This window comes from Vipera berus (genome assembly GCF_964194415.1).
Source record: "Vipera berus genome assembly, chromosome: 3".
In the NCBI taxonomy this organism is placed as follows: domain Eukaryota; kingdom Metazoa; phylum Chordata; class Lepidosauria; order Squamata; family Viperidae; genus Vipera; species Vipera berus.
Genome location: NC_138204.1, coordinates 128,427,013 through 128,452,055, shown reverse-complemented (window position 1 = coordinate 128,452,055; position 25,043 = coordinate 128,427,013). Strand labels below are relative to the sequence as shown.

The 25,043-nt window shown below is 39.0% G+C and overlaps 2 protein-coding genes across 5 annotated transcripts in view; one reads left to right on the top strand and one right to left on the bottom strand.

Moving 5' to 3' along the window:
- The window catches only part of CTNNAL1 (catenin alpha like 1), a 62,039-nt gene extending 44,770 nt beyond the window's left edge, over positions 1 to 17,269 (top strand). The window contains exons 12-20 of one of the 4 annotated variants that reach the window (XR_014025814.1): positions 8,657 to 8,694; positions 10,579 to 10,629; positions 10,729 to 10,883; positions 11,839 to 11,887; positions 12,519 to 12,575; positions 13,711 to 13,830; positions 15,599 to 15,682; positions 15,774 to 16,004; positions 16,202 to 17,269. Coding sequence is in view for 3 of the 4 variants with exons in the window: in XM_081322706.1 (XP_081178832.1) it covers positions 8,657 to 8,694; positions 10,579 to 10,629; positions 10,729 to 10,883; positions 11,839 to 11,887; positions 12,519 to 12,575; positions 13,711 to 13,830; positions 15,599 to 15,682; positions 15,774 to 15,932 (713 nt within the window). In the remaining variant the exon portion in view is untranslated. Of the gene's footprint in view, positions 1 to 8,656; positions 8,695 to 10,578; positions 10,630 to 10,728; positions 10,884 to 11,838; positions 11,888 to 12,518; positions 12,576 to 13,710; positions 13,831 to 15,598; positions 15,683 to 15,773 lie in introns of all 4 variants that reach the window. The other 3 variants (XM_081322707.1, XM_081322706.1, XM_081322708.1) reach the window with 3 other exon arrangements.
- Positions 17,270 to 17,499: 230 nt separating this feature from the next.
- On the bottom strand, positions 17,500 to 23,211 carry ABITRAM (actin binding transcription modulator). Its single transcript, XM_081322709.1, has 6 exons — positions 23,115 to 23,211; positions 20,437 to 20,488; positions 19,525 to 19,654; positions 18,122 to 18,198; positions 17,976 to 18,045; positions 17,500 to 17,880 (listed from the first exon to the last, which is right to left on the bottom strand). Exons 1-6 carry the CDS (start codon positions 23,200 to 23,202, stop codon positions 17,716 to 17,718), a joined length of 582 nt encoding a protein of 193 aa, XP_081178835.1. The 5' UTR covers positions 23,203 to 23,211; the 3' UTR covers positions 17,500 to 17,715.
- Between the last annotated feature and the right edge of the window lie 1,832 nt (positions 23,212 to 25,043).

Genomic DNA, 25,043 nt, shown 5'->3' with positions numbered 1-25,043 from the left:
TTAATGGGGTAAGACCTATTAGACTTTATGTGCTGATTTATCCTCATTTTATCCTCATAATGAAAGCAAAAATTAGATACCTCTTGCAAAAATGAGGCCTGTGTACCGTATATACTTGAGTATAAGCCGAATTTTTCAGCCCACTTTTTGGGCTGAAAAATCCACTTCGGCTTATACTCCAGTGAACAAAAAAAAAGAACTTCTACCCCCCAGTTTGGAGAGCTGCTGCTTTCATCAAACATGGACGAAGGCAGCAGCTCTCCAAACGGGCGGCGGTGGTTTGGAGAGCTGCGCGCGCAGCTCCGCCGCCACCTCTGCAAGCCTCCGCTGAGAGAATGGGGCGGTGGAAGCTTGCCACCCATTTTCTCGGCGAAGACTTCTTTCGGGGGATGCAGCCTCTGTCACCCCCTTCTCTCAGCTGGGCAGCTGAGAGAAGGGGGCGGGCCTGGATCCCCCGAAAGAAGTCTTCGCCGAGAAAATGGGCGCTGAGACGAGAGAATGAGGTGTTGGAGCGCTCCAACGCCTCATTCTCTCGCTCAGCGGAGACTTCTTTCGGGGGATGCAGCCTCTGCCGCCCCTTTCTCTCAGCTGCCCAGGCAGCTGAGAGAAGGGGGCGGCAGAGGCTGCATCCCCCGAAAGAAGTCTTCGCCGAGAAAATGGGCGCTGAGACGAGAGAATGAGGCGTCTCAGCGCCCATTTTCTCGGCGAAGACTTCTTTCGGGGGATGCAGCCTCTGCCGCCCCCTTCTCTCAGCTGCAAAGGGGCGGCAGAGGCTGCATCCCCCGTAAGAAGTTCGGGGGATGCAGCCTCTGCCACCCCCTTCTCTCAGCTGCCTGGGCAGCTGAGAGAAGGGGGCGGCAGAGGCTGCATCCCCCGAAAGAAGTCTTCACCGAGAAAATGGGCGCTGAGACGCCTCATTCTCTCGTCTCAGCGCCCATTTTCTCGGCGAAGACTTCTTTCGGGGGATGCAGCCTCTGCCGCCCCCTTCTCTCAGCTGCCCAGGCACCTGAGAGAAAGGGGCGGCAGAGGCTGCATCCCCCGAAAGAAGTCTCCGCTGAGCGAGAGAATGAGGCGTTGGAGCGCTCCGCTGAGAGAATGGGGTGGTGGAGGCTTGCCGCCCATTCTCTCGGCAGAGACTTCTTTCGCGAGATCCAGCCTCTGCCGTGCTGCACCGAGAGAACAGCAAGCCTCCCCATTCTCTCGGCGGAGCACTCCACCGCCCCATTCTCTCGGCGGCTTGCCACCCCGTTCTCTCATCTCAGCAGAGACGTCTTTCGGGGGATCCAGACTCCAGCTGCTGCATTTCCCAGCCTCGGCTTATACTCGAGTCAATAACTTTTTCCAGGTTTTTTTGGTAAAATTAGGGGTCTCGGCTTATACTGAAGTCGGCTTATACTCAAGTATATACGGTATTTCTTTTGTGGGACATACAATGTTTATAATGCAGTAAAGATACTTAGGAAAATGTCATACTGCAGGGTCCACAACCCCTCGGCTGCAGACAGGCAGGAACTGGGCCGCACAAGTCAGCAAAGCACCATCTGCGCATGCACGGGATTCAGGCAGCGTGCAAAACCACACACCCTGGTCCATGAAAAAATGCCCTCCATGGAACGGGTCCCTGGCACCCAAAAGTTTGTGGGCCGCTGTCATACAATATTATGTTTCCGTCTCACAAAATTATTTGCTGTGTCACGTTTTCTATGATTTGCTAACTACCTAATGTCTGTAATCTTCTCTCAACACAATCCTTAATTTAGTTTTGAAGAATATTTTTATATTCTGGCTGTGTTTAAATGTCAGGCTTGTTTAATTTTAATTTCCAAACTGCTACAACATTAGCGATTGATTATAGACCACAGTAAACCAGTGGATTTATGCAATAAAATAAATCAAAAGGCTTAGTGTCTAAATATGTGGGGAGAGTTCAGTATATGAAAGGATAAAACCATGCACCTGAACTTTTCCTTGCATGAGATCTGTAGGTGACCTGTAGGAGACCTGTATTTGTGAATACTTGAACATGAATAGAATTATTACACAAGGACAACTATCAATGCGATACAGGCCTACTTCTCTTTATACTGATCTTTTCACACATTTAGACAACTGCCTGAATAGAACTAGAATGACTCAAAGCATATGAATGGCACTCTAAAAGCATAGAGGCAGCCAAGAGCAGCAGCTGAATCAGAATTAAATGTATGTTGAATAATATAAATTGAATTTGAATTATAAATTCCTTATGTAGATAATTTTAATTATTTATAATATAAAGTTTGTATAAATTAAATAATGTAAACGTCGAAATTACCTTGGATGTTATGCCACCCTGGATATATAGATTGACATATAGACAGTCATATTTAAAAAGACTTCCTCATAGGTATATTAGGAGAATAGGATTCATGTGCTCTTAAGAACCATGTAAAACTTCAGCAAATGCAGCTTCTCTGCTCTATACAGTTGACATCAACCAAAAGCCTTCCTTTTGTGCAGGAAGATACAGGAAACATAAGTGGCTGAACTGGGGTTTTTGGAATGCCTGGTGTACTGATTAATTCTGTTGGAGTCATTGGCTAGAGTAGAGGAGGGAGTAAAGAGCTGGTCTATCTTGGAGTTACTCTGTAGGAGGAAGCAGCAGAGGCCAAACTATTGAAGCCTTCATCTGTCTTTTCCCAAGAGAATGCATTGAATCTGGTGAGTTTAATGTCAGGTGCAAAGAACCAGAATAACTCCATGAATAGGCCAAAGTAGTTTCTTTATTGTTGTTTATGTTTATTCGTGTTAGAAGCTCCACAATTAAAATAAGACATACTATATGACATAACATTTACAATATAAAGTACAAGATTAAAATATATACAAATTAAACAGATCTTGGCCAGAAATTAGCAACATTGTGTTGTGTCGCACTGCCAGGAGGTCTTCAAGTGTACACTGATCAGGACACAAAGGGCAGATATACAGTATGTGTTGTTGTCTGCAGATCACCACAATTGCAAAGAGCAAAAGCCACTGGAGAGCCCCATTTGTTCATAGTGTCTCTGGATCTTGTTGTACCCATGCACAGTCTATTCAATGAGTTCCATACTACCCAGTTTTTGTTAGGCTCAGAAGCCAGCTCCTCTGTTGCTTCTCTCCAGTGTTGGTTCTTTGTAGCTTGCCATAGGCCTCTTCTATGACTTTCATGTCAAAGGACATGGAAGGATCCTTCCCAAAGAATGTGTGCTGTTAACAAATTCAGGTGTCCCCTGGACAACAGCTTATAGCTGGCTAATCCTTTCCAAAAGCATCCAAAGCATAGTGAGGTTCACTATTCACCTGTTTCTTTATTGTTGATCATATATTTATAACAATGTCGTGAAACTCACTGCATACCCTTGAGAAAGGCTTTAATTGTCTGGCCTCTGCCATTTCCTCCCATGGACCAACTTCAAGCTAGACGGCCTCTTTACTCCCTTGTCTACGCTAGCTGATGATTCCACATCAATCCAACTTAGTTAAAAGGGAATTTTTAAAGCGAGAGACTGTACTTACAGAATGATGCATTTTAAGTCCTTGACATCTCAGGGGTGTTTTAAGTTTCCTATTTAAATTAATGGGACAGCTTGTTTAATTAGCTGGTATCTTGGCAGGCAATTAGGTTATATTTTTATTACTAAAAACACATTATTTTCCTAGTTATATTTTTAAATTTCAGGACCATAGTAGTTTATTCAGCCTTTTTCTAGAGGAAAAAAAATGGGATTGCTTTCTTGATAATGGGAGGTATATCTTTAGTGTTTTGATTAAGAGATGCAGTTAGCATATCAGGATGATAATTGAGGCTATGCCCAAGCTATCCCACTCCACTTAACTCCTTAATTTACACATGTTATATTTTTATGGTAATGTCATTTTTAAATTGCCAATTTAAACTATTGAGCTTGGTATTGGCATGTGATGAATAAGTATGTTTTAATGTTGGTGAGGCAACAGCCCTCTGCTTTTGATGATGGTTAAAGACTAAAGAGCAATCAAATGTGCTGGACACTTTCTAATAAACCAATTTCAGTTTTACAATGAATCATTTTGGCTCCATTTTGGTTTGTTTTCTCTTCTTCACGGGAAATACAGAAATGTAATGGCTTTAATTCTAAATTTCTTCTACAGCTCACCCTGGCCTTCTATAATGTTCTTCATCTCAATCTTACCTATGTCGCCTTTCTTACTTTCCTTTTTGCCCATATATTAAATTGCTTCATCCCATCTTCAGGTGGTCTTAATCACTCATTGATTAGCAGAAAGCAGGAATGAATTAAGATGGTGTGAAATAGCTGCAATTACTTTTACATATTTTCCACTGAATGACTTTGGGGTTTAGTATTAATTGAAAAAGGACATTGACAAGTTCAAGATGGCCAAGATTTTTTGTTTTTTGTTTTCCTGTTATAAAACATGAGCTTTAAAAACTGATTCTTCTGGCATTCCAAATACTTTATTTGTGGAGGAATAGAAGATAGAATGGCTGGACCAAGCAGAAATCTATTTCTTGTTAACATTGTTTCCTAATAATTAGGAAAAAGGAAGATGGCGTACACTGCCTTGTCTTCCATCATGTGTGAAACATAATGCACTTCCCCAGCTTTTTATATTTCAGTAGAACAGTTGCATTTAAATATTTGATAGCAAGCCCTTTTCTATCTAATGTAAACAGTTCATATAGCTAAGCTTCATATGCACTAATAAAAATTATTTAATTTGCTTGTGGAAATGCAAATTTTGAATTAATCTGGGACATTCAGTTGTTACATCTGTTTGGTGATGATACATAAGTCAGATGTAATTATACCAGCCTTGTAAATAAACCAACAAGCTATTAGACTTCAAGAAAAAAAAAGTTTGCTAAGATCTTGGTCACCTCATTTCCCTGTTGTCCATGAACAGGGAGAGGTTTTCTACCTCCGCTCTCAGATAGCATATAGCTATAATATGTTAGTTTTCTATTAGGGGGTGAGTACAGGTAAAACTCGAAAAATTAGAATATCGTGCAAAAGTTCATTTATTTCAGTAATGCAACTTAAAAGGGGAAACTAATATATGAGATATACTCATTACATGCAAAGCAAGATAATTCAGGCCGTGATTTGTCATAATTGTGATGATTATGGCTTACAGCTCATGAAAACCCCAAATCCACAATCTCAGAAAATTAGAATATTACATGCAATCAATAAAACAAGGAGTGTACATAGAATAATATCGGACCTCTGAAAAGTATAAGCATGCATATTTACTCAGTACTTGGTTTGGGCCCCTTTTGCCGCAATTACTGCCTAAGTGCGGCGTGGCATGGAAGCTATCAGCCTGTGGCACTGCTGAGGTGTTATGGAAGACCAGGATGCTTCAATAGCGGCCTTCAGCTCTTCTGCATTGTTCGGTCTCATGTCTCTCATCTTTCTCTTGGCAATGCCCCATAGATTCTCTATGGGGTTCAGGTCAGGCGAGTTTGCTGGCCAATCAAGCACAGTAATCCCACAGTCACTGAACCAGGTTTTGGTGCTTTTGGCAGTGGGCAGGTGCCAAGTCCTGCTGGAAAATGAAGTCAGCATCCCCATAAAGCTCATCTGCGGAAGGAAGCATGAAGTGCTCCAAAATCTCCTGGTAGACGGCTGCGTTGACCCTGGACTTAATGAAGCACAGTGGACCAACACCAGCAGATGACATGGCTCCCCAAATCAACACAGACTGTGGAAACTTCACACTGGACTTCAAGCATCTTGCAGTGTGTGCCTCTCCATTTTTCCTCCAGACTCTGGGTCCTTGGTTTCCAAATGAGATGCAAAAGTTGCTCTCATCAGAAAAGAGGACTTTGGACCACTAAGCAACAGACCAGGTCTGTTTTTCTTTAGCCCAGGTAAGACGCTTCTGACGTTGTTGTTCAGGAGCGGCTTGACAAGAGGAATACGACATTTGAAGCCCATGTCCAGGATCCGTCTGTGTGTGGTGCACTGACTCCAGCCTCAGTCCACTCCTTGTAAAAGTACCCAACACTTTTGAATGGCCTTTTCCTGACAATCCTCTCCAGGCTGTCATCCCTGCTGCTTGTGCACCTTTTTCTTCCACACTAGGGTGTCAGTGATGGTTTTCTGCACAACTGTCAGGTCAGCAGTCTTCCCCATGATTGTGATTCCTACTGAACCAGACTGAGAGACCATTTAAAGGCTCAGGAACCCTTTGCAGGTGTTATGGCTTAATTAGCTGATTAGAGTGGGACACTTTGAGCCTAGAATATTGTACGTTTTCACAATATTCTAATTTACTGAGATTGTGGATTTGGGATTTTCATGAGCTGTAAGCCATAATCATCACAATTATGACAAATCACGGCTTGAACTATCTTCCTTTGCATGTAATGAGTCTATCTCATATATTCGTTTCCCCTTTTAAGTTGCATTACTGAAATAAATGAACTTTTGCACGATATTCTGATTTTCCGAGTTTCACCTGTAAATGTGTGTGTGTGTCTGTGTGTAAACAAAAGTTACTTTCTCACCCGCATGGGTAATGTAGGTCTTCTTCACTCTTGGGTGCCCTCTGCAGTTTGAGGGTTCTGCGCATTATCTTAGCTGTCCTTAGCACTGCACTCTGGACAGAGAGCTCTGAGGTTGTTCCTGGGATCTGTTGGAGTCACTTTCCTAACTTAGAAGACACAGCTTCAAGCATTCCTACCACTACTGGGACCAATTTGGCCTTTACTTTCCACATCTTCTCTAGTTCCTCCTGATACTCCTCTAGCTTCTCATACACATTCCTAATGTTGCTGTCACTTGGCACCACTATACATATGACATCAATCTCAACATGTATGTATAGATAAATGTGTTTATGTTTGTGTATATGTGTGTGAACAATATATACATACTGTGTATACTGTATATATAAAACATTGAGATACATGTCATGTGTGTGTGTGTGTGTGTGTGTATGTATTTGAGATTGGAATGTTGGTTGCTAAGTGATGCATTCATTAAGTCATCACATGACTGGACCCAATTCTATTACCATTTTACCACGATCATTAAGTAAAATCAGTGAAGCAAGACAATCAGGTTTCCATAATTGACTTGGCTTGTCAGAAGGCATCTGGGAAGGTTGCAAATTGCGATACTGTGACGGCAAGACATTGCAATTTTAAATGTAAGTTGGTTGCCAAGCCCCCACCCCATCTGCAAGTTGGTGAGTAGAAGTGTCAATCTTTGCATTTCTATGATGACCAAAGAAAAATAGGATTTATTTCTTGACAAACAAACCAAGTGGATGGATGGTCTGATCTTAAATGTCTCTGTATGTCTAATCACTTATGATTATCTAATGAATATTTAAATATCAGACCAAACTTATTTTAAATTTAAATAGCAAGCTCAGATACCACATCTGGATGCCATAAGAATTCTCCAAATAATATGAACTTAAGTATTGATAGTTAACAAGGAGCACTACCAATTACTAACAGTTATGGAAACTTACTTACAGTACCTATCTATGGTTAGATGTAAGTTTTGAATGAATTAATTACATTCTTTTTTCAGGCAACTCAGAATCTATTGATGCTTTGATATCAATTTGAAAGCTGTTTTGCATACATTATGATTTGATATGATGTCTGAATTGAAAACCATATTTGGAAATGGAATTCAATCTAGAAAATGATATACGAGAGAAATGAGAGTGATGAAAGATGGAAAATGGGAGTCAGATAAACATTGGTGTGGCTTCTCAAACTAAAAGTTCAAATATTTGTTTTAATCCTGAATGCTGGTTGGAATAAACTATGCTTGTGTCTGAATTGACCTGAATTGCCTTGTAGAAAAATTGAAAAGTGATTTTGAAAATTTGAAAGGTGATTTTGAAATGTTGACTGGTGTGCAGTCTGAATTTACCTGAACTGCATCACAGAAAACTGGAAAAATAATTCTTATGAAAAAATAATATCATCTGACCAAAATTGAGCACTTTAAATTCCCATTAATTTCTACAAAACAAGTCTGAAATACTGAACAGCAGAGAGACTTACCTTAAGTCTCCACTTGACTATGAAATACTGTAGCTGATTTTAGTCCATCATTCAGTATTTTAAAATGAAAGGTAACTCATGCAGTCTGTCTTGAGCCATTTAGAGGAAGATAAATATAATAAAACAAAAACTTTAAAAAGCATTAAGTACATATTGGTGTTGATTTCAATGGAAGAAATATCAGGGTCCTACTGAAAATCAAATGGTTCCTTATACCGTTATAAAATCTGAACTTTACTCCAGGGATTATTTGATTCCCATCATGGCTGTACTAGGCCTTGCACATAGGCTTCCCCCACACCAGATTAGCTGCTCTTCTTGGACATTTAGAAAGATAAAGGAAATTTTTAGTAATGTTGTCAACTAAATGGAAAGATTTCTGGTGAATCTGTCAGTGGCCTCCCATAAGCGCAAATATAGGCAGTAGCAGAATTTCCCTTTTACAATGCAATGCATGGCAAAATACAAAACCTGTCTGATCTATGAAGAGGAACCAATAAGGGTAGGTATATTTTTATATGATGTTTTTTTTCCAAAAACCTGCAGAGACGATTTCAGAAGTACAGTACATAATCAATTTTGGTGTATTGTTTTTAGGGGAGAAGCGTGCATACTTGTCACTACCCAAACCAGGGGTAAGTTCATTTTTGTGGGGCTGGTGATTTCTTTATACTTTTCATCAATTAATTGTTCACTCCACATAGTCATTTTTGTTTAATAAGCTACCCTGGCCTGGTAAGGCGGTTTATATACCACATTAATTTAAAAGGTAAATGAACCGTGTAACGACATAGCATTGTAGGTGATGTAAAGTTGTCAAAGGCTAATCTTTCTAGAACACTAATATTAAGGCTGAATTCTGCACGTATCACTGAGTTTCTGAATGTTGCTGCAATAGCTTCTCTTTTCCATATTAAGAGTTGTATAAGTGTGCCAAGGTAGTGACAGATTTTATTTTCCTGGGCTCCAAGATCACTGCAGATGGGGACTGTAGCCAAGAAATTAAAAGACGCTTGCTCCTGGGGAGGAAAGCCATGGCAAATCTAGACAGCACACTAAAAAGCAGAGACATCACCCTGTCAACAAAAGTGCGTATAGTCAAGGCTATGGTCTTGCCAGTTGCAATGTATGGCAGTGAAAGTTGGACCATAAGAAAGGCTGAGCACCAAAGAATTGAGGCCTTTGAACTATGGTGCTGGAGAAGACTCCTGCGAGTCCCTTGGACTGCAAGGCGATCAAACCGGTCAGTCCTAGAGGAGATCAATCCTGACTGCTCTTTAGAAGGCCAGATCCTGAAATTGAAACTCAAATACTTTGGCCACCTGATGAGAAGGAAGGACTCACTGGAGAAGAGCCTAATGCTGGGAAAGATTGAGGGCAATAGAAGAAGGGGACGACAGAGAATGAGGTGGCTGGATGGAGTCACTGAAGCAGTAGGCGTGAGCTTAAATGGACTCCAGAAGATGGTAGAGGACAGGAAGGCCTGGAGGAACGTTGTCCATAGGGTCGCGATGGGTCGGACACGACTTCGCAGCTAACAACAACAACAACAACAACAAGTGTGCCAAGGGAAATGTCTGAATTCTGTATTTATGATTGAAACAGAGTTGGAAGGAGACAAGTTGACCAATGTTGATCATTCACACTATAGTTGCCATCCAGTATTTTATTTCCAGTCTATTTCATCCCTCAAAATTTCTTCCATTAAAATATTATTTATTGTAATGTCAGCTCTCTGCAACAGTAGTAAATTACGTGTGATCTATTTTTCATATATGTCATAATCCTTCAAAACCTTAAAAGATACAGTACATCCATCTTACTGCCTAATGGATATTGTAATTATTATAAAATATCACATAGGTTTTTCATCAAAATTGAAAAAAACCTTTTTCCAATTACTTTGCATGGTAGCTTTTGATTCAAAAAATGTTTAGCTTTGTGCATTTTTGTATTCAGATTGTATGTGGAAAGTATCATTGTCCATTTACCGTTTCCTAGGGCTTTCCCATCATAAGGACATTCTGAACACAAATCTGTACAACTGTAGCTGCATACCTAAAGAGTATTGCGGTTTTGTTCCTAATACCTTTAAAAATTGTACTGTATCTTGTAATAGGATACATTTAAAATAAACTCTCCTGAGGTTTTAGAAGATATTACAGCGCTGAGCTATATGATTGATGTTGTATAAGGCTGTTTCATATATTTTGAAGTTTTAACACAGGCAACAGCTATGTCAGATAATTACAATAGGAGTAATGTAACTCTGTTTATATAATTTTTAAGTAGAAATAAGTTCATATAAGCAGAACAGTTGCTTTATTCTAATAATGTGTTCAGTTGTCTGGAATCTAGACACCAGAATATTTATTTCAGAATCAACCCTCTTGTTAGAAATAATTCTATTTTCTCCAGCATAATACTCTTGATTCCAGCTCCTAGTAAATATGTTTAATTTAGATAGATTTATAAAAAAAATTAAAATCAAATTGCTCTTTAAAAATATTTTTTTACAGAAGCATAATGCAAATTTAAAAGCCTTAAAGCCAGTCAGACTTGATAATGAGGTAAGATATGCCTTTTATTCATTAGCACCAATTTATTCTAGTAATTAGTCTGAGTTACATAATGAACAAAAATGATACACTTTCTCTTTTCATTTGCAGGAGCAAACAAAACTTGGAAAATTAGGTTTAGAACTTCATAAGCTAACAACTCGGGTTGACTCTGAAATGGAGAAATGGGAAGACCCAGAAAATGAGATTATAAGATATGGACAAGGTCTATCCAGTATGGCTTATTCCATGTATTTATTTACAAGGTAATAACAAATGTGGCAGAAGGGGAAGCATTAAAAATTAAAAATGAGAATAGTTTGTAGAAATGGCCTTGGACCTGTTCCTCCCCATATCAAATCTAGACCATATTATTTAGTAGAATTTCTCTGAATTATAGCCAAATCTAAACGCTACTCAAAACATGTAGTGTAAATCCAAAAATGGGGACTGTTTCATTCTCTCCTCTCCCCAATCTCTCCCTCTCCATATATATGTGCATATGCATGGTTTGCCTGTGCACACATGCACAGAACGAGTGGATAATTTATATAACAACATTATATTTCAGATGTGTTGGCTTTACTTCATGGGGAGGGGATTACAAAAATATCATGATGTTGCAAAATTTTGGAAATTCTACATAAGGTTATAAAAATGGATTATCTGTTCCTCCCATATCTCATCACTTATGTATAGGAAAATCCATAAAACATCAACTTTTTAAACTTGGTATCAGCAAAATGTAATTCAAGGATTGCCAGAAAATTGCAAAATCATCATCATCCTTCTTATTCTAATTCTGATCAAATAAACCAAGTTTATATCCTTTTCTTTTACTTCTAACAACCTTAATCTTTAATTCCATCAAATATTGTCATAGGATTTGATTTCTTCTTTAGCCCATCACACAGATTTCTTCAAGGCTTCAACAAGTATCTTACCTTATTTAACAAGTATCTTTTCTTATCCAGTAAGAAAACATTTTCCAGGTCATTCTTCTGTTTATTATTCATATTTCCCTTTTAAATTTTAAAACTTCAGCCAGTTTCTTTTGTATATCCAATTAAATATTTTTTGTATATCCAGTTATATCTCAGTAGAATCATTTCATTTCTTTACTGCTCCTCTACTTACTCAGTTTTCCAAAATCATGGTGACATACCGTGTAAATTATTTGTAGATTCTTGTGAAATTTTATTCTTTTTCTTTCCCTTTTAGAGGGGAAGGACTACTGAAAATTACCCAAGACTTATTCCACCAGGCAGAGGTAACAAAGCAATGAAAAAAAAATTTACAACCCTACTTTGCTGTCAGAAAAAGTATATTTTTGAGTGCATACTTTCAGCCCCATAGTTGGTTAATCAAAAACAGCTTGTTATTTTTTTCTGTGAATATTCTCCCTCTTTATCAGTCAGTTGAAATAAAAGAAATTCTAATTATTGCATGCCTCCACCTGATTACATTGTACAGATATTTGGTTTTGTGGGGAATACATATTGCTGTATTTTTTCAGTTTTCCACCACTGATTTATTCTTGTCTGTTTTCTTGTTTGTAAACTAAGGTTATAACAGGGGACTATATTTTGCATATATGAGTGCAGTGATTACTACCTTTAATACTGTAGAGCTATGAATTTCTTGAACCTGAACTTCTAACCTAACATAAAAATCAACAGATATGTTTATGTAAACTGTATGAATCAATACAGATCATCAATAGCTACCTTTTATTTTTCTTGCTCAGGAATGGAAAAAAGAAGGGAATTTTGTCAAGTACATTTATTCTGAGCTGAATTTGACTAATCGGTTTACAAATTGGGCATACACACATTTGAAGAATAGAAGGGTTTTTTCCCTTAGTGATTTTGCATTTAACTCTCTATCCTTTTCCCCCTTAGGCCTTTGCTACAGAAGGATTAAAACTTACTTCAGCTCTCCATATATTTTCCAATCAGGTATGGTACAGCTTCTGAATCTTAAAGACAATTACTTTTTAAAATGTGTAGACCTTGTACAGACAGTCTTTGACTTACAACAGTACATTTAATGATGATTCAAAGTTACAACGGCACTGAAAAAAGTGACTTGTGGCCGTTGCCCCATCCCCATGGTCACAAGATTTACATTCAGATGTCATGGTTCTGATAGATGAAACCCATCAAAAGAACTTTGAGGCAATTTTTTTTCCTTAAAGAACAATTTATTTGGGAAATTGCTAAGCACATTGATTTGTGCTTCTTAGATTGTAAGCCGCCCTGAGTCTTCGGAGAAGGGCGGGATATAAATGGGATTTTTTTAAAAAAAAACAAACATATCGGCACTACATAGTTGTACCCAAAAACTAAATTCCCTTTCCCCGATACAAAGTAACAAAGTGCAATTCCCACCCTCAATAAACTGTCATAAAGCACACTCCTCAATTAGCTTAAAGTGCGGGCTTTTTCCTCAGCTCCTCAGCCTACCAAAACATTATCAGCTTGTCCTTGGGTTCCCAGGGCAGCGTTATTATTATGGCTAGCTGAGCTTTCACCCAACACCCCCCCCCCCCCGCTGTACCTATTTCTAAAAGTAAGAAAAAGCATGTTAAAGGAGAAGAGAAAATGGCTGCATTTTCATCAGTTGTCAGAGCAGGAACATCCAGTGTTGGCAGCGTTGATATCAGATGCTCGACAACTGGTTCATGATTTATAATGGTGGCAGTGTCTCAGGGTCATGTGATCACCTTTTGTGATCTTCTGGTAAACAAAATCAATGGGGAAGCCAGATTCACTTAACAACCATGTTACTAATTTAACAACTGCAGTGATTCACTTAACAAATGTGGCAAGAAAAGTCATAAAATGGGGCAAAAGTCACTTAACAAATTTCTCTCTTAGAAACATAAATTCTGGGCTCAGTTGTGGTCGTGAGTCAAGGACTAACCTATACCTTAATGACAATAACAGCTATCTGTGCTGTTCATTTTTCCCCATAATTGTTTTTATTATACTTTATGTATTTCATGGTTTACATTGGCCACATCAATTTTATTGATAAAGTAAATTTAAAAAATAAATTACGTTTAGCATGCCTAAGTAACATCTGTTTCAGCTGGAAGATGATGACAAGCCACTGCTTCTGCAGGAGATTGAGAGGATGGTCTCTGCATGTCAGCAGCTTCAGGTCACAGCTAAAGCCCCTGTGCAGGGCAAAACTGCAACTCATCTAAAGGTAAGCTATTTATTATTTTTTAAAAAAAGTCATTCTCTATAAACTTTTGTTTTCCTATCTTACATTGTAATTTTAATTGTGTGTTAAGTCTTGAACAGGATACATGATGATTCAGTGACAGTGCTCAGTTGTTAAATTAAGGAGACCTTGAATTAGTTGGAATGGATGAGGGGCCAGTTTGCAGTTTTGTGTGGCCTGAAGCATAGATTAAAATATCAGCTAACCAGGCAACTCATTAGAAACTAATTTAGTTCATCATAGTGTCCTATTTGGGCTACAGGTACTTTTGGATTCACAGGCAATGGGTTACCAACGCTTTATTCCATAACAAAACAGTAGAATAAAAAAAGTACACAGAGTATAATATTTACATCTGAGAGAAGCAATAGAAGTACTGGCCGTACACATAATTTATAGGCTTGTAGGCTATGTAGTTTGACATATCTGTAATACCCCATTATCACTCCTTCTTCTGCCTTATGATAAATGGATCTATCTACTTATTTAGTATTTGGCATTTGGCTTCTTCATTCTCATGATATATTTACATAGATGATTCCTCCAAGACATGTATGTTATGCCCCACTATCTGTAATTCAGATTTTCTATGCCAAGCACATAGTTCAAGTTATTTCTGGTCCTACAACATCTGGGCCTATAGGTCAGGTACATTAAGTTTTCTTCACTTGTCTTCCAGGTTACCAAATTCATCGCGGCAACAGGATAAAGCTACTCATTGCCACAATCACATACACTTTAGGTGTTTATACAAAAGATCTTAGAATGGAATTCTCTTGAGTCTGCAAATAGGAATGTCAGTTTGCAAAATACTGCAGGATTGGAATGTCTGTACATACCATCAGCAAATGGCGTAATACCCATACATTTGGAAGAAATCCTTCCATTCCACCTTCAGAGGGACATATACAAAACATCTTCTCAGTTTTGTTCTATGTCAAAACAAAAATCTCCCTCTACTACAATGATTTCAGGCTATATCACAAGACACTTTCTCCCCTACTAGATATACAGTATGCATGCCCAGATACGGAACTTATTTCTAAGTTCTCTGTTTGGATGTAAAGCATCTGTTGGCCTTGCCAGGTTAACCAGATAGGAATCACAACCAGATAAGCTAATTCCACTTTATTGTAAGGCTGTATTAACAGAGTCTTGCAAGTGTGAAAGGACAATTCTCATCTGTCTCCTTTACACCCCCAAAAGTTAAGGAGTGTCTTTTCTGATCCTCTTGTTAATACCCACTGTTGAGCTGCAGGCTGTGCAGTCCTTTATTTATCCATTCCCTTGCCAGTGTCTCTTTGCCCAGTCTCCCAAGGTCTTTCCCACTTGTGATTACATCATCACATGAATTTGAAAGAGTACGGTAAGCCTTCCAAAGCAATCTTCGTGGCCAGAGTGTTAAGATTATATTGGATAATTCTGTGACAAGCAAAATAAGTCTTCTCTTCTTTGCTTACTCTGTGATTTGGCATTGGGTTATCTACCTTTTCTTCATTCCGGCAATTCATTGACTTAGATCACTACTGACTCTGCGTTTTTATAAAAAGGGTATTAAATTACTGTTTTTGTACTTTACCTAAAATACTATTTGGTGCAATACATCTATAGCATTGGCTATTTGTTATATTATTAAACCCCTTCCACAGGGGCCAGTATATTTCTTGCTTCACAGCTGTAATTACATTTTTAAAAATGTTTTCTCCACATGAATTGTGAAATTATTTTTGCTTGAATGCACTGACTTTAGGTGGATACCTGTATTCAGAAAGCAAAGCATATTCTGGATATACTTTCCCAAGTTCTGCCACTTAGCTTCAGATTACTTAGAAAGGTGAGTTGATAATATGTCCAAATATGGCAAAATAAACCATTTCTGTGCAGAGTGCCACTTCTGTTTTTATTCATGGCTGCTTGTTTTGCAGCAGAAAGCAGGAAATGGGTATCTAATGGCCCACTGCTCCTGGAATGGCCAGCATGCAGCGTCAAGAGAAAACAGTGGCCTGGCTGGGAGGACTAACACTTTTGGAATCAAATCCTTGGAACAACATGTAGCAAGCCTCACTGTTTTGGAGAACAAATGAATTGAAGATGGCCACATTTCTTACGTTGGATTTGTACTTTAAGTCTCTCCTAATTGCTTTCTTTTGAGAAAGGTAAAACCAGGTTAGAAAAAGCTGATGTAATCTTTTCACATCTAATAGATGTTATGGTACTTAGCAATTAGCAAAAGGAACAGTCAGATTTAATGGCTGCATATTTTTGTATGGTGAATAACTTTTGGTTCACTATTAATACTGCTATTTTTGTAATAAAAGCACATTATGAATGTCTTATTTTTCAAACCCCAAAGATGCTGCTTTGAATGTTCATGCAGATGATCTGGATAATATCAGATATGCTAAATGGAAAACTACTGGTGGTGGTTGCTGCTGCTGTCTTTTGTTTAATATCTGTCACTAATGTGAGTCTTGACCCTTGCCAATATCATCTTCTGGGGAAATCTGTTTTGAAAAAAGTTTAACTAGCTGAGTAGCTGCTCAGTCTTTGCCTCTTAAAGTGACTTGCCAAGAAATTCTGTTGCCATAGATAACTACATTTGTCTCCTGGTGGGCAAGGAAAGGGAGGAACAGAACTAGGATAGAGGCGGTCAAAAAAATCCACTTTGCTGCTACTGGATACACAAGTTACAATAAAGCTTTAATGATGATAATTTTATTTTCATTTAAAAACAGTTTTTAGCAATATTTAAAATTAAAACTAAAGATCAGTAACAGCATTAATAAAATCAGCTATTTTAAAAGCTTGCTTTTATATTTTTATGTACAATCTTTATAGCACTATCTAAAGATTTTTTTTCAGAAATAGTTCTTCTAAAACTACATGTAGTATGACCTAATTCCCTAATAAATGTGATTGTATTTACAGCCTTAAATATAAAGCTTGACCTTTCATTTTAGCATGATACAGGAAAGCTTAAGACTGATCATTCAAATAAGTTGCAGCTATTAAAAATACTTACTTCAAAGAGGGCATTATCTTTTTTGCAAGTTCTTTTCCAAGCTTGTTTGAGATCTGTATATATCTTAGTGGTCCTATGTTTCAGATTGTAATGTTATCACTGAATAACTCCTTGCCAGTCTTAAGTACTGTAAACTGAGTATGGTTGAAAATAATACAGCTAAGGTAAATTCCTCCCATGTCCTTTACATTTTGCTAAGAGAACAACTTGAAGTCACAAGCTAATATATGATTCTCAAATCATATTTGACTGTATCATGCAATGTAGAGATTGGGAGGCAAAAAAAGAAAATAAGCACTTCTAACCTCTTTTTTTCTTCTGTAACCCCCAGTCCCATCTTCCATTTCTGTGGCATTTATCTTATTGTTGCAATTGTTAAACATATTTTTAATGTTTTGTCCCATAAAACCTTGAACTTTCACTCCACAAACCTTTAGGCAACACAGGCTAAGGACTGGTGTATCATCTAGTTAATTTATAGTTTCAGCCATCATATGGTACCATGTGTAGGCTTCATCACTAAAATCCTCAAAAAACAAAATAATAGAAAAGTGTTGATTGTTGGATTGATATTTTCAGATTGGGTTTTGGCTAATAAAGTAGAAAGTGAGTATAATGTACAGATGAAATCTAAGTAAACAAAAGCTTTTATTGACATAAAGAACAATACAATATTTTGGCACTACATCCTTAAATCCGATGGTAAAAGTTACAGATCAGAATTTTGAAAGTTTTAAATGCTTGTCTAAAAATAAACAATTAAAATTATAGTCATCCAAAAGTAAAGTATGAAAATCCCTAAAGTCACTTTAGTATGGGATATACTGGAAGATATCTGATGTATTTCATACTTCTGCTGAGTTCTCTTTCTTTGTATTGCATAATGATGTGGAATTAAAACGTTTTGACAGAAGCTCTTTGTATTCTTCCCTTGTCAGAAACCCCTGAGTTACTGTTTTGCTTTCTTCAAATTTCGGTAACACAACTGCAATGTAACCCTCTGTGGAAGGCTAGGAAAACAAACACAAACAAAAACATTTGTGAGAAAATTAAAGGAGGAGGCAAGAAAAAAAAAGAGAACAAATAATAAGTTTGAAATACTGACCTTTTCTTGTAGAAGAGATGGATTTTCCAGAATATTTTCGTTCACCTCTATTAATTTCCCTCTTATACAGCTGCAAGGAAATTTCAGTTTATTAAGTGCTAGAACAAGATAAGCAACACAATATAAATAAAATCTTGCCACCTTACCTATAGATGGTGTACTCTTCTCCGTCTGAGCAGAGAATTCGACATAGAGGTGCAAGCTCTGTTAGAAACTGAGCACCCTGGAGGGAAAAGCACACAACTAATTAAGATTCTTGGAAGATGATACACGGTCAGAGGCTCAATATTGTGCAACATCAACTGATACAATTTCACATTTGCAATTGAATGTTTGCCAGTTTTCAATATAGTTCCTCCTTTAATTTGGCAGAACTGATCCTGTACTGACTTTTACATAAAGGAAATCCCATATTAAAACCCCAGTCTTTTATGAAATGCACAAGGCTTGTAACGTGTGTTATTTATTTTTCCACATTTATAAAGATACCCAACTTCTTAATAATTCAGAGTAGCACACAAATTTAAAGACAAAGAAGTAGGATAGCATTAGGGAGCAAAAAGATGGCCATACTGGTGGGAATGGACAAATCCTCTTACACATCCCACCCTGGCCCAAATCTTAGGGAAACAGCAAGGTCTTCAAGGCTTGTTGAAAGAAGAACAGAGCTGGGGTGTTTAAATTTCGGGGTGGGGAGGAGCTTTTGTATTATAGACTGCAAACTCCAAAAATAATTCCAGAAGCTCTTGCAAAAACTACTGAAGAGTTTACATCTTCATGTGCTATAAATGAAATTGCTGAAATCTCACACAAACCCGGGTGCTTATTAATCTTTCCCAAGAAAGACTGTACCCAATATCTGGAATCATAATCGACTACTGCCTTAGGCATCGTATTGTTTCTCGGCAAAACCTGCTTCACAAGATAATACAATATTACAATCTGTCCTGAGATTTCTGATCCGGCCTTCCAGCTACCTCAAACAACTAAAAGACCAGTTATCAGACATGGGACCAATTAATTCCACTGATTTCAATAACTTTATCTGAGAAGATACCAGTGAGAATGTGCTGTCAGTGAATATGCTTTTTTGACTGAGTGCTAACTATAGTAGGTTTAATGTGGAAAACAGCACCTAATGAATACTGGGAAAGCAAAAATCCAGACCGCCATTACCTGGCATCTTTCTGTATTTCTTTGCTGTCTAGTGGTTGCATCAATTTCTACAGCCCAAATTTATACTTACTTCCAAGCTGTCAACTTACAAGAGTGCAAGACTGGACATGCCAAAAAGTGGCTATCCTCTTATTGATCTGCTTTTCTCCTTTGGACAGTTCCCTCTTACTTTAAAATTGGTCTGCTGATAAAGTGTTTTCCCAACAAGGGACATGCTGATAGGAAAAATTAGTCTTGGGATATATAAGCAATCTTGAAACCACAATTCTTTCACTTTGAAGCTAGCCTAATAAGATTTTTTTAAAAAAAAAATAGACTCACTTAAAAATAAAACTGGGATTTGTGGTCATGATGAAAATTAAACAAGCCATACCCGTTTAGACTTTCCAGAAACTTTATTTTTCAGTCTGCTGCAGTTTGCACTAATCTGATAACTAATACTCCTAATTGGTTTTCCTTTTTGAAGAAGAGGATGGGCATCTGCTATAGTGATGACACAGATTCTACAAAAAAAAAGTTGTTTATTGAAAGCATGTTTATATATTTTTCAAAACCAGACTTCCCAGAAACACCTGCAATGATTAAAAATATAATTTTAAAATTAATTTTAAAATGTGAGAATACATCCATTATAACAATAAGACAAAAAATGCAAAGCATAAAATTGCACACAGGACAGGAGGAGAATGGAAAAAGACATGTGAGTGTAATCATTCTAGAAAAGCTTTCTATTATAATTTAAGAATGCTAGTTTTGCTTCAGTGAAGAGAAAAAAAACCATTGTTGAAGATAACATTGCTATAATATTTACATTAACTGTGCTGTCATTTAGATGGGCATTTGATTTATGCTTGCACTTCTCAATCCAACAAGGCTGCTTAGGTGTGGAAATCAACTGCAAAAGGTATATTTTTAATTGCATTTGTGTATAGAAGGAAACAGAAAAAGATTGACTAAACAAGGACAAAATACCAGTACCTTTACTTAGCAAGTCTGCACATAATAAATCACAACCTAACTACTTGGTGGCAGGCCAGAACAGAGGCAACAGCACAAGATAGGGATCAGAAATGGGGGAAGTAAATTGGTAGAATATTCTGCCAGATCAAAACAGAAGATTAGCACTCTAGAGTGGTGAAAAGCTTCAGACTTTAACCACTTCCTTTTGAAAGTGGTCCCTTTAAAATTAGGTTTAATGCCTGGCTTGTAAAACATGCATTATCTTGAATGATAATTGAGCACAGAAGCATTTTTGTGTAAATAAGCGTGTAACTTGAAGTCTTACCTATTAGAATGTTGCAATATGCAATGATCTTCACACTGATTACCTTTTACATCTGGGAAAAGAAGGTTAGCAATTACTTCTGTGCAGGGTTCAGGCTGACTAAAGGTACACAAAATGCTCCAAAAAGTACTGCAGCCTTTTAATAGCTGACAATTTTAGCATAGATTTGTGTAAACCAGAGCCCATCTCTTTAAATAATCCAAATGCTGGCAAATAAATGCACGTAGAGCAGGCATGTCAAACTGCCAGCCCATAGGCCGGATGCATCACACCGAAACCGTGCCCACCCCACTGCTGGCAATGAGGAAAAAGTCGCAATATGTCGCACGACGTCATGTGATGTTGCAAGTTTGACATGCCTGATGTAGAGGGAAGGGAGGAAAAAGTTATTTATAAAGAGCACAGCAGAATAAAATGCAAGAAATAGATAAAGCTAACATTAATATAAAATAAGGTACATACAGTAATTGTTTAATGACTAATTGGAACCAGCAACTCAGTCATTAAGCAAAGTGGTCAACAAGTGAAACCAAGACTGCTTGTGAGCTTATTTCAGCTTTCTGTTGCTTTACAGAACTGTGAAGTCGTAAAAGATCACAAGTTACTTTTTCATCATTGTCATAACTGCAAACAGTTGTTAAGCAAGGACTACCTGTGTTGCCTTAGGCAACTCAGGCACTTGAATTTGAATTTGGAAAAGAAGAACACTTTTATGTATTCCCTGAATTTGGGAAAGAAGAACACTTTTATGTTTGCAAAAGTGGCCCTTTCACTTACCCAAAAATACAAATCACCAAATAATCCAGGCAAAGCCAAAATCATTTATTTAAAGGGGAATGGAGTCAAGACTTTTTATAGGGCATAGGAAACAATTGTTACATTCATTATATGTCAGATAGCAAACAATAAAAGACATTGATTACATTTGAGAATTGGAACAACAAAAAACAGCTATTCTAGATAACATTCCATCAGTGGCAAATTTATGGGTTACATAACCCCCTTACCCAATCAAATTTGTATCTTTATTAATACATGCAAGTATATTCAAAGACATCCAGAATATACTCCCTATGGTTTAGTTATTGAAAAGTTCTGGTTGTCAAAAATGGCATTGGTTAAAAAGAAAACATGGTTTCCTGCACTTCAAAAGGAAATATGAATGCCAGCTGAATGTGAATATCACCTTTATTAAAAGTAATAATGAAGCCTAAAACTCCATTTAACACCTGTAACACCAATAAGTCACACATTACTAGAGACAGATAATGAAGTTTTAACAGGTAGCACCATGCCTATATCTAAGTTACCATCCTTGTGCTGAATTCTTCAGTATTTATTACAATTTGTAAGAGGGCCTTTTCAGAGCCAGATCACAAGCTTAAATCTTTCCTAACAACCTATCATGCACATTGTCACAGTAAAAGAAGCGTACCGAGTCATAACAGACTTAACTGCCGGCAAATATATAAGCACAAGAGCTGCAGGGGGATGTCCTTAAAGGCTCCAGCAATCACATCTGCTGACATTCAGGATCCTCTATTCCAGGGCTTTTCAACCAGTGGTACATTGGCACCTGGCAGGTGGTATGTGACCATCTTAGAAAAGTGGTAGCAGGGAAGGGGAATCAGCTGAACCGGTGGCAGCACTACACAAGCCTGAGCAAGAGATGGCTGGAGCTGCAGGGCTGTCAGGGCTCAGTGGAAGCACCAGGATCAGCACCAGGCTCCAACTGGAGCTCAGCGCTGATCCTGGGGCTTCTGAGCCCAGAAGAAGCGCCAGTCAGCTGGAATGTTGCAGCATCTCCAGGGTCTTGTGATTTACATTCAGATGCTTGGCAACTGATTCATGTTTATGACAGTCACAGTGTCCCAGGGTCGTGTGAAGTGACCAAAACCTGCTGCAACCACCCAGCAGACCAGGGGGGGAGGATAAAAACTCCCTACCCCACCCCCACTGCCAATCCTCAACAGAAATGCTCATAATGAAAACCTCGGACAGGAGGAAGAGAGCCGCCAGGCAGGCAGGCGTCTTGCTCGGCTGTGGCTTGGGGGCCACTTCTTTCAGTGCCATTGTAACTTCGAACAATCACTAAGCGAACTGTTGTAAGTCGAGGACTACCTGTACTTCATCACTTTTTTCCTTTTTTGGGAGGGGGGGTGTCATCAGGTTTTTGACACCTTGCAAGGCAACGTGGTACTCGGATGTCGCCATATCCTAAAAGTGATACAACGGGTGAAAAGGTTGAAAAGCCCTGCTCTATTCCAGACTTTCTCAACTTTGGCAACTTTAAGGCGTGTGACTTCAGCTCCCAGAATCCCCCAGCCGGCTCTGCTCTGCTTCATCCCCATCTCCATCCCCCAACAAAAACACCCTAGGCCAGGGGTCGGCAACCTCGGCTCTTTTATGACTCGTGGACTTCAACTCCCAGAATTCCTGAGCCAGCTATGCTGGCTCAGGAATTCTGGGAGTTGAAGTCCACGAGTCATAAAAGAGCCGAGGTTGCCGACCCCTGCCCTAGGCGATCTGAAAGGTGGAAGGCAGTCAAGGAAGACTGGACCGAAGCGGAAATCCTGGAGCTGCAAAAAAACGTTTTTTAAAAAGAAGGGGGGGGGAGAGACACTTTCCAAACTCGCTTCCGATAAGAGGGAGACGGGCGAGGGTCGGGGATGAACTACCTGGTTTGTACCAGCGGGTGAAATACCGTTCCGTCACACTAGGCAGCGTTGCCATGGAAGCCTGGACCTCCGAAGCGCCCGACGCCATGATTCCAGCCGGGGGCGTGGCGAAGGAGCCGCGCTTGCGCTTCGGCTTCCTCGACGCGGCCATCAGTCGGGCCTCGGGGGAGCGGCCTAAAGCTGGGGGCGAAGCGAATGCTCGCCGCAGAGATGTACAATCAATGAGAGAGGAACGCTCATTTTGTGGCAGGAATTTCCGAGCTCAACTGAGGAGGCTAGTTTAAATGGGGCCACAGTAGGATTTGCCCCAATACAGTGCTACAATGCTATCAGCCCTGCAAATTAAGCCCAGCATTATTATTATTTTTTAGTATCGCAAGCGTTTTAGAGTTGTTTTCATGCGAATTTCATCCAACTTATGGAGGACTAAAACTGTTGATTCTCTAAAGTCGCTCGTTCTCCAAAGCAGTGCAAATGGCAGGACTGAAGCGCTGGCCCACTGTTACGTTTGACGTTTGACTCCTTAAACCAGGGGTCTTCAAACTTGGCCCTTTTATGACTTGTGGACTTCAACTCCCAGAATTCCTCAGCCAGCAAAGCTGGCTGAGGAATTCTGGGAGTTGAAGTCCACAAGTCATAAAAGGGCCAAGTTTGAAGACCCCTGCAACAGCAACAATAGAACAAGCCCTGGAAACAAATGTTAGTTTTTACTGCCCGCTTTTCGGGCCGGGCCAATTAATCACGAGCACGGTAACATTACAAATATTTCATTTACTTCCTTTTAGACATTCCCGGGTCGGGAAAGAGCTTCCAATCTAAAAATAAAGTCTGTGCCCATCTACAAATTTCATGGCTCTATGAGCATAGACTTTGTTCCCCAGCTGAGCTGTAGACTCCCCGTGCTTAATCCCTTACAAGGGTAGCAGCAACCTTGGCTCTTTTATGACTCGTGGACTTCAACTCCCAGAATTCCTGAGCCAGCATGGCTCAGCTTAGAAACCTCTCCCTTTTCCCTCAGCATGGCTGGCTCAGGAATTCTGGGAGTTGAAGTCCACGAGTCATAAAAGAGCCAAGGTTGCCTACCCCTGGACTTTAGCAGCTTCTCTGACTAACACACTTTATAGTTTCTGCGAGGCTTCCAGCTGTTTTGAAAAATAATCATAGATAATAGTGATTAAGATTAGAATTTAAATAATAGTATGTTAGTTTAATTTTATAGATCAACAAAGATTAGTTTTTATTGCATTTCTGTGTTTGCACCTTACTGGAGAAATTCATTCATTCGCCACCAGTTGTGTCTGTCACTGTGGCTACTTTATAGGCAAGTGCTGTCCATGCTACCCTGTGTCAAGCACAGCTCCTTTCAGCTGCTGGATGTTCATCTTTGTATCCGCTTTGATGGCATCAAGCTAGGCCTTCTTCTTGAACCAGTAACCATTCCTAGCACCATTGACTTCTCCAGTGAATTTGGCCACATGACATGGCCAAATTAATAGAGCAGGGGTGTCAAACTGCCGGCCCACGGGCCAGAGTGTCACGGAGAAACCGCACCCATCCCATTTTTGGCAATGGGAAAAAGTTCCGATACGTCACGCGACATCACGAGTTTGACATGCCTGAAATAGAGGTAGTCTTGTGATTTTGGCTTCTAGTGATATTTCGTCTTCTCTGTTGGTTGTTCTGGCTATCCATGGCATATATGCAATAATTTACACCAGCACCACAATTCAAAGGTCTCAATTCTTCTTCGATCAGCCTTTCTTAATGTCCAACTCTTGCACCTATACATTACAGGGAAGACTATTGTTCTAACTAGCCTGTTTTTTGTATTTATATCAATATGTGTGCTTTTCCAGATTTTATTCATGTTAACCTTTGCAGTGCAGCCTAAGGCTTTGATTCCTGCATTGATTTCAGGAATACAACTGC